The following is a 10,006-nucleotide window of genomic DNA, read 5'->3' as shown; positions in this document are numbered from 1 at the left end:
ATTAATGGTGTTGACGTTGGAGGACGAGGGGGCGCCCACACCCCTGTTCCTCTCATTCCTGTGCTCCCCCCACTTTGGCATTAAAGTCCTGTCATCCCAGCTTTGCTCCCCAGCGCAGAGCTGCCAATTAAATGTGATTGACTGGCTAACAGCAGCACATAAATACAGAAAAACAACAGACGGGAAAATCTATATGTGCCCCCCCCCCCCCCAACAATCCGCCTGTCAAACAAAGTCCCGCCCCCCTCGATGAACATGCAACCTATTAGCGGTACTCGAGTTCCTGACCTCAAAACTAGTGTTCTCCAATTAACTATAGCTATATTTTTTTTAAACCTGAGTTAACTCCTGTTAGTGTCTAGCATGTGTGGCTTTTAAGTGTTTAGTGTGTTAATATTTAGCCCGAGTCTCACACGTTTTAGATGAAGAATTGCCTGAAAAGTATCACCGTAATGACATGAAAATACTTAACACTTTGTCAATATCGAGAAATGAAAACTGGAACAAGAATTATGATGAAAATCTATTGTATAAATAGTTAAATAAATGAAAAAAAATATTCACTGAAATGTGTAGAAACAATCACTTCTTTAAAAAAATGCAAATGTGTTGTCGGTCCACTAAAAATTGACGGACGTGTATTGGCAGAGATTATTTGGGTTACCACCAGAAGGAGCCTACGTAGCACGAGTTGCATTAGTATCACACTTTGAGCACGACTAGCTTAACCTCTGTGGCTCCTCCTCCATTTTGTGTGTTTCAATTGTGGCATTTGCCCCAGTGGCTCCCAATGATTCGCTTGTGCTAGCATTTAGCCAGTGATTAGGCACATTAGCATGTTGCTAGTATCATGCTGTCAAGCTAGCAGCTTGTCTCATTTGCATGCTGTCGGTTCTGGAGCAACATGTCCGTATCATAGTGTCAGGCTAGTATGTAGCTATTTGTCTCTGGAGGAACTTTGTAATCTGTATCCTTTTTAGCAATTAGCCGTATTAGCAGACCAGACGAGGCTTTATTGGTCTTACGGCAATTGTTGTCATTGTTGTCCTTTAGAGGCCAGCTAACGATTAGTGTGCTAAGCCCTGCTGGTGGATCACCAAACAAAAACTGAACTGGTCTTTTTGTGTTCAAGGTGAAAAATGTTTTCACCATCACAAATCTTTGAAAGGTCCACCGAGACATTTGCTAAGCCGCTGAAATTTGCGAGCAAGTGAGATTGATGCTCCAAGCGGTTTGAGCTCTGCGCTCCTTTAAAGGCGTCAAAAAGATCCACTTAGCAGGCTCAATTGATGATGTCTGCCTGGCAAATTGGCCTTTGATGCCCCCTCCCCTACTCCCACAGGGGGGCCTTAATGGGTGCCAGCTTAATAGTGCTCTCCATCACATGCGAATATGAAACGTGACAATTAGCCAAACGAGCTTTAGCGGGAATGGACAAAAACAACATGCTAGTTTTAGACATCGACACCTGTGGGGGCGCAATTGGGGGGAGGGGAGGGGGCTGCATGTCAAATTGATAAATTCAACCTCATCGATTGGACAGCACTTATGAGACCGACCATGCATCTAGCCTTAGGCTGTACACTAACAGGAGCTAAAAACTGGCAGTCACAGGCTAAATACTAAACCAAAAACAAGAAGCACACAGGCTATATGCTAACATAAGACAGATTTTACGACGACAGTACGAACAGGACACCATCGTGCTCAAACACAATACATGAACATTAAAGGACCCGTGTCATAAAAATCAAAGCTTAAGTTAGGTATTGTTATCAAAACTACAAATAATATTAATCACTTTGATGATAATACCAGTCTGGGAAAGTGAGCTGTGAGCGGTTCCTAAAAGCGCAAAGTTGCGTCAGTCTGACTCGATACAATGCGCATCACAGTGACTGCCATATTTGTCTGTCCCGTCATGTGCAGACATCACAGTGGATCCCTGGCATTGAAAACACGCCGTGCCAAATGCAATGGCAGATGAATGAGAGCGATTTTCGGATTTTTTAAATGGCAGTTTTGTACTTACATCTTGATCAGGGTACGAAGCCTCTGCTTCGGTGGAAGCTGTGGTAACAGTCACTGCCCAGTGCTTTGGCAAAAATCTTGAAATGAACATAACGGAGGTTTAGAATTTTAGTTTGAATGTAAACACGTGATGACAACTCATTGCAGATATTTGACAGCTTATTCGTAACGTCTCTCACTTTTTGATAGCCTTGGACCCAGACCTTTTTCTTGGTGGGGTGTTTTTCGTACAAGATGCACACCGTCCATGTACAGGTCGAGGGAAGATAGTCGGCACAGCCGTGTCAAGCAGAACCCTCAAGAAGCGGACCGCAATGCCCAAACTTGCCTTCAGAGAAGGATGTGAGTCAAAGCATGACTCCTAAAAGTGGGCAGAGCACAAGACAGATCTGGGGATTTATAAAATGAGTTTCCTAAGTGTATTTGAAAAGAGAACTGTTTGGAAGCGCTTTATGCTTTGATCGACTTGTACGTGATTGTCTTTTTAACACATCCTTTTACCAATTGACCCCTCCGTACAGGGCACTTAACCACGCCTCCTGAAGTTACGTCACCCCACGTGTGCTAACCTCAGACAAACAATTAGTAAAAATGGCGGCGCAGGAAGAAAAGACTAGAGCGAAATTGTCCGATTTACCATCTGATTTCTCACTCGCATTCTTAACGAATAGTGAAATATCGTTGAAAAGCAGACAGCAGGGCTTCAAGTATTTCAACGAGGGGTATTTCAATGGTATTTACATGCATGTCGATGGAGAAACCATCGATATTAGCGCGAGATCTTTCCGGAGTCAGAGGAAGACCGAGAAGCCACGTAATATAATATATTATAACTCAAAGACGAATTCGTCATTGACAGTTTCCTATTTTCGTGTTACCTATCACACTTGTGTGCAGAATCTGTGTGTGTATCTGTATAGCTGTTTGTGAACCGCCGTATGAAGGAAAAGAAGAAGGCGAGGCTTCATTTACGAGTTGTTTCTCTCGTTTTCTTTGTGTAACGTCACGCGCTCCCCTCAATAATTATTCTCGAATTAGTGCCGAACCTACGCAAGTCCCGACCGAGTACGACAATCACTACTTTAGTGTCCTCAAACATCCTTCCTTCAGTCTTGGTGTCTCGGTGCACGTCGAAGGCTTTTAGGAGTGCTAGTCCGGTTTAGCTTAGCTCGCTAGCCGCCAACAAAGAGACACGTTTGTGCAGTCAGGTCCTCGCAAAGTATCGCTCAACACAGATCAAGTGTGTCAATCATTCACACGTAGCTATGTTATGCAAGCGAAGAACTGCTAATTCCTTTATATGAGACATGTATTGAAAATCAAATATAGGGCTTACCTTCGTGCAAACATATCTGTTCCGGTTGATTTTAGATGGATTCAGTTGATCATGCGGTCTTCATCAAAATTTGATCCATCGAAGAGATTTTTCGTACTCGGGCTTCGGTTTTGTAAAGGGTACAAATTGAACTCCACCAACTAGCCTATCAGGATACCTGTCGTCACTATTACAAAGGCCGTGACTGCACCTCTTAACCATATCTATTGTTAAGGAACCCAAATACGCGATTAAACGCTAACAAAAGCTATACTGGACCATGCGACTTTGTCAGAGGTTATGGCGGACGACAACAAGGGGCGTGGTTTAGGCACATCTCTGGCGACGCGGCCCACGCAATTTCTACGGAGGGGTCAATTACTGTCTTCTTCTTCTTCTTTTTCTTTCGGCTTGTCCCGTTAGGGATCGCCACAGCCTGTCATATTTTTCCATCTTAGCCTCTCTCAGCACCCTTCTACCAACATACTCACTCTCTTGCCTCTGGACATGTCCAAACCATCGAAGTCTGCTCTCTCGAACCTCGTCTCCAAAACGTCCAACTTTGGCTATCTCTCTAATGAGCTCATTTCTAATCCTGCCCCAACCTGCTCACTCCGAGCGAGAACCTCAACATCTTCATTTTTGCCACCTCCAGTTCTGCTTCCTGTTGTTTCTTCAGAGCCACCGTCTCTAATCCGTACATCAAGGCCGGCCTCACCACTGTTTTATAAACTTTGCCCTTCATCCTAGCGGAGACTCTTCTGTGACACAGAACACCAGACACCTTCCGCCAACTGTTCCATCCCGCTTGGACCCGTTTCTTTTCCCCTCCTTCCCATACTCACCATTGCTCTGGATTGTTGACCCCAAGTATTTGAAGTCATCCATTTTTTGGTGTGGCAGTCATACGTTTCTGTAGGGGGAAGAGTTAGGCTCCAGGAAGAAGTGATAGGAAAGGTGGATGACTTCAAATACTTGGGGTCAACAATCCAGAGCAATGGTGAGTATGGGAAGGAACCGAAGAAACGGGTCCAAGCAGGATGGAACAGTTGGCGGAAGGTGTCTGGTGTTCTGTGTCACAGAAGATTCTCCGCTATACGGAAACGTATTACTGCCACACCAAAAAAAAAAAAAAAAAAAAAAAGTCGCGTTTCACATACGTAATTATATGTAACGTTTCACATAATTCTGTGAAGCGTTTCACAGAATTATGTGGTCTTCCCATCTCAATTCCTCTATCTGGCCAACCTGTAGAGATCCTTTTCTCCGTCTTTTGTGTCCAACCTGGAGTACGTGTCGTCATACGCCTCTTGTTTAGCCTTCGCCACCTCTACCTTTGCCCGACGCCGCATCTCGATGTATTCCTCTCGCCTCTCCTCAGTCCTATCCGAGTCACACTTCTTCTGCGCTAATCTCTTTCCTTGGATGACTTCATGTAATTTGGGGTTCCGTCACCAAGTCTCCTTCTTCTCTTTACTACCAGAAGACAGACCAAGTACTCTTCTGTCTGTCTCTCTCATCTCCCTGGCTCGAGTAGTCCAGTCTTCCGAGAGATCCTCCTGTTCATCGAGAGCCTGTCTCACCTCTTTCCGGAAGGCCGCACGACATTCTTCCTGTCTCAGCTTCCACCACATGGTTCTCTGCTCTACTTTTGTCTTCTTAATCTTCCTCCCCACCACCAGAGTCATCCTACACACCACCATCCTATGCTGTCGAGTTACACTCTCCCCCACCACTACCTTACAGTCGGTAACCTCTTTCAGATTACACCGTCTGCACTAAATATAATCCACCTGGGTGTTTTTACCTCACTCAATGTTCCTGCCTCTTCTGGAAAAAAAGTGTTCCATGCTACTATTTCCATCCTTTTTCCAAAGTCCACCACCATTTGTTTTTTTTTCCTGGATGCCGTACTTACTCATCACTTCTTCATCGGCCCAACAATTACAATCTCCACCAATCATAACTCTCTCTCTGTCTGAGATACTCAGAACTCCTTCATCTAGTTCCTTGCAGAATTTCTCTTTTCATCTCTAGGTCACATCCTACCTGTGGGGCATAGCCGCTAACCACATTATACATAACACCCTCAATTTCAAATTTCAGCCTCATCACACGATCTGATATTCTTTTCACCTCCAAGACATTCTTAGCTAGCTCTTCCTTTAAAATAACCCCTACTCCATTTCTCTTCCCACCTACTCCATGGTAGAATAATTTAAACCCTGCTCCTAAACCTCTAGCCTTACTCCCTTTCCACTTGGTCTCTTGGATGCACAGTACATAACCTTTCTCCTTATCATCATGTCAACCAACTCCTGAGCCTTTCCTGTCATAGTCCCAACATTCAAAGTCACTTCACTCAGTGCAGGCTCCGTGCGTTCCTCTTCTTCTTCTGCCGACGAATCCAGTTTCCTCCTCTTCTTTGTTTTCGACCCACAGTAGCTGATTTTCCACCAACGCCCTGCAGGTTAGCAGTGCCGGAGTGTGTTAACCCAGGCCACGACCGATCTGGTTTGGGATTCTTTAGATGAATGCTCATATTTGTTTGGCAGAGTTTTACGCCGGATCCCCTTCCTGATGCAACCCTGTGCATTTATCCTGGCTTGGGACGGGCCCACAGATTGCACTGGCTTGTGCCCCCATAGGGCTCCATTCTTTTACCACCATATTACTGTATCTTTTACAAGTCTTGTGTATGTAGTGTCCTCAGGAGGACCCATGCCAGGCGAAGTAAATACCACGGATGTTATCGAAATTAATGTAGAGCTATTCTATAAACTGTGAGACAAATTAGTCCCTCCCCCCACTATTATTATTTTTTTTTTACTAGCTCTATACACACCTTTCATCTGGAACCCACAAAGGTCTTGTCCTTTGCACCTATGCAATCCATTTTTCATTACAAATTGGGTCTTTTGGAAATGTATGATGAGTGAATCCATCCTCCAGAGTATTCGAGCAAAATCCAGCACCACAACGAGCCAGCTTTTTGGCTAACACGCAGAAACCCCCCCAGCTAATTTCTTGCCTGTACAAGAGGTAAATACACTTGACTCTGCAGCTGAAGTTGTCTGCATAATATGTCACTTCTGGCTTCTTCTTACCCCCACCCCACAGTCCCAATGTGCAATCAATTTTTCATGCTGCGAGATTAAAAAAAATGATACGGCAACATTCTGACGTGCTGTGAACAAATGGATGATTCTGTTCCAGCTGATTTTTTTGGGGGGTAAAAAAACCAAACAAATTACTTGTTTTTTGTGTCACGAGTCCTTTAAAACTCACAATTTGTTCATTTCTCAACCAATATTCACAAGGTTTACTTTCTTTGTCAATGTCAAAACTGTGTCGTGTGTAATGAAGAACAGTTGAGGGGGAAAATAAGCCCCCAACCTGCAGTTGCCCTTCCTGTAATTCTACTGCATTGTACACAACTATGCAGCACAGTGTACCGGTGTCACGGTCTGAGCGCTCCCCCGTGCTGAAAAGTCTCCTTGTGATTAATGTGCAGGCGTTACTAACAGGGGAACACTGGGTACGTAGCAGACGCTTTCTGGGAAATCACCCGGTCTCGTAGTTCCCCAATCTTCTCCATAGAGGGAGCTAACATACGTTATAACCTAACCCTAACCTTAAAACAAAAGTTGATTAAAAAAAAAAAAAAGATATACACGTATATGTACGTTCATTGTGTTTGTCTTTCTGAGACGTCCTTAGCGAACATGAAGGCTCGGCGACAAGTTGTCGAATGGGACATGTTGAAGCATGAATGGGGATGTTTCAGACTGGCCGGAAGTTTACAAAACATACCCGCATGTGCATTAATCACAAGGAGACTTTTCAGCACTGGGAGCGCTCCATCCATACAGACATATATACATATGCTAGGATTGTGTCATATCTACCAGTTCAGGTCTATGATAAACCCTCGCTGATTAAATGCTAACTTCAACAATTAGACTGTGTCACACAAGTGGAATACTAACAAGAACGATACCAACAAAATGCTAAAATGGCCACATAATAACATCAAACATTGATTTGCAATTAAAGAGCAGAAGTTTTCAAGAAATGCAAGTAAAGCTTTAATGTTTTGGTAAAAAAAAAAAAAATGCTAACATTTGTTGCGATAGTTCGTCTTGATTGGTAAAAAAAAAAACGTGTGACGTTCATTTTATCATATGAACGCCAAGCTTTTAGCATGGGGGCTGCATCCAATGAGATTGCGCCAATGTCATGACAGTCGCTACAGTTGGATGCTGGTCCCGGCTTGATGTCATGAATTTAATTTTGTAACGTCATCTCAGTGACTCAGTTGGTGAGCTTGGAGTCCATTAGGAGGTGTTGGGGTATTGGGACAGAGTTGTTTAAATAAAGGTTAAGAATAAAGTTGTTGCCACAGCAACAGATCAAACAAACTAGTTTAAATATATATATAAAAAAACAAGGCAACACCATGGATGTGTTGTTGCTATAGTAATAGAACACAACAAAAAGTGTCGTGAATAAAGGGTTGTTGCTATGGCAACCAGTCAGACAACAACCTAGTTTAAATAAGTTTGGTGACATCTTTTATGTGGTTACAAACAATGTTGTGGCCATAGCGACACGTCACATAACAGCCGAATTTGAAAAAATAAAAGTGTTTTAAAAGGTTCACCCTGAATAAAGTGCTGCCAGAGCGAGAGGTCACACGATGAAGTCTTAGAAAAGGCGACGCATGACTAAAGGATGACGGTTGTTGCCAAAGAGAAAGGTCATGGCCGCTTGATTTCGTTTCTAAAATTGCGGCCATGAATAAAATGCTGCCATTGCGAGAGGTGCGACAAGGTGACTTGACATTCAGTTTTAAAAATGTGATGAGTGTTGCCATTGCAACAGGTCACATGACAACCTGGTTTACAACGAAGCGGGATGATGGTTTGCCCTGATTTAAATAGTTGAAAAACTGATTCATGAATAGAGTTGCCATGCCAATATGTCCAATGACAGCATGGTTCGAGTAGTTTTTTTTAAATCATAACACAGGATAATTGTTGCTATGACGACAGTCCGGTTTAAGTTTTAAAATAGCTACAAATCATGTGACAGTGTGCTTTAAATAGTTTAAAAATATAAAAAGTTGTTTTCACAGATTAGTGCTTCTGCTCTTGTTCTTGTGTTGGTTGTGTGTTGTGTTGTGCGCGTTATTATTGTTGTTGTTTGCATTTCCGCTGAGCGTCTCCATGATGGACCTGAGTGCCCCGAAGGGCCTCTTGGCCTCTGAGCTTCCTGTGGGTGTAACCTCCTTGCTGGTGGGGGGAGCCCTGATAGGTTCCGCCTCTTGATGCAAGTCCTCGTTGAAGGTCACCCTGAGCTTGAGGCTCTGCGCAGTCTTCCTGCGTGACGAAGGCGACTTGAGGGCGCTCTTGGGGCTGGTGGCTGCCGCCTTGGGAGGACTGGCGGCGTCGGGGGCGCCATCGGTGTCGCCCGTGGTGTCCGCAGCCTCCGAAGGGCTAAAGACCACGGCGTTGACCGGCTTGGAGATCAGCTTCCTGTCGGCCGAGGGGAGGTGCTTCCTCATCACCAGGTGGAGGTGCTTCGAGGCGGGCTCCTCGTCGTTGATTGGCAGGTGTGTGGGCCTATCGGGTCTCGCTAGGGCATCGGAATCCGAGTCACTGAGCGTACGCTGCATCATCTGCTTAAGACGCGCCAGCTTCTGCTCACGCTGCTCCGCTGATGCCACTGTACCGCCACGACGCACGCCCTCTCGGCTCTGACCCCCCACAGCCGTCATCCTTGAGGCTTCGGCGGCGTCTTTACGCAGCCCCGCTTCCTGTCGCACAAGCCAATCGCCCTCGGCAGATGTCCCCTCCACGCTTAACATCATCTCAGGCCACGCCTCAATGCCGGATGGATGACAGCTGTGGATGAGACACAAAATACGGTTTAAAACACAACTACACGCGACACAGTGTGTCCATGTGCAGTGCATCTGAAATGTATTCACAGCGCTTCGCTTTTTCAGCCACAGCCTCATTCCAAAATACAATCAATTAAACTTTCCCCTTAAAATTCTGCAACCTATGATGATTTTTTTTGGTTGAAAATTTTACATTTTCCAGTCGAAAGGTGGAACCTTGATGATCAGTGGGCACATCTTGCACCTGCACCCTGGTTTGAAATTTGTCAACTTTGTCCCAAAGTCTGCAAATACTGATGTGTTTATGAGTTTTTATTTTTTTTTGGGTAAATGTTAAATATGTACATTTGAATGTATTTGTATGAGGGTGTTTGTGTAAATTATTTTCATTTGCATGTAAATATTTTTCAAAATTCATGTAAATGTGTGTTTGAATGTATTGATGTGTTTTCAATGTGTGCATTTATTTAAATGAGCGTGTATGAGAGAGAATGTAAGTGTAGGAGTGTGTGTGTATAAATGCATGCTTGTGTATTTAAATGAACGTGCAGTGTGTCTGGGTAAATGTACTGTAAGGTGTTTCTGCCTTCCTGATTTTTTTCTGCATGTTTGTCACACTTAAATGTTTCTTTTTAAAAAAATGTAAATATTAGTCATAGACAAGAAGTAAACACAAAACGCAGCTTTTATTTTTGTTTTTTTAATTAAAGGAGAAAATATCCTGACTTGTGTTGTGAAAAAGTGATTGGTCTCCC

General features: G+C 44.0%; 1 protein-coding gene across 1 annotated transcript in view; it reads right to left on the bottom strand.

Moving 5' to 3' along the window:
- Positions 1-773: 773 nt before the first annotated feature.
- sncaip (synuclein, alpha interacting protein) overlaps positions 774-10,006 on the bottom strand; it is a 24,947-nt gene continuing 15,714 nt past the window's right edge. Inside the window, 1 exon segment of the mRNA XM_061817653.1 lies at positions 774-9,252. Within this exon segment, the coding sequence (XP_061673637.1) occupies positions 8,478-9,252 (775 nt within the window). The 3' untranslated portion in view covers positions 774-8,477.

This window comes from Syngnathoides biaculeatus, chromosome 4 (genome assembly GCF_019802595.1).
Source record: "Syngnathoides biaculeatus isolate LvHL_M chromosome 4, ASM1980259v1, whole genome shotgun sequence".
Classification (NCBI taxonomy): domain Eukaryota; kingdom Metazoa; phylum Chordata; class Actinopteri; order Syngnathiformes; family Syngnathidae; genus Syngnathoides; species Syngnathoides biaculeatus.
The sequence above is the reverse complement of the archived record's forward strand: the minus strand, read 5'-3'. Positions and strand labels throughout refer to the sequence as shown.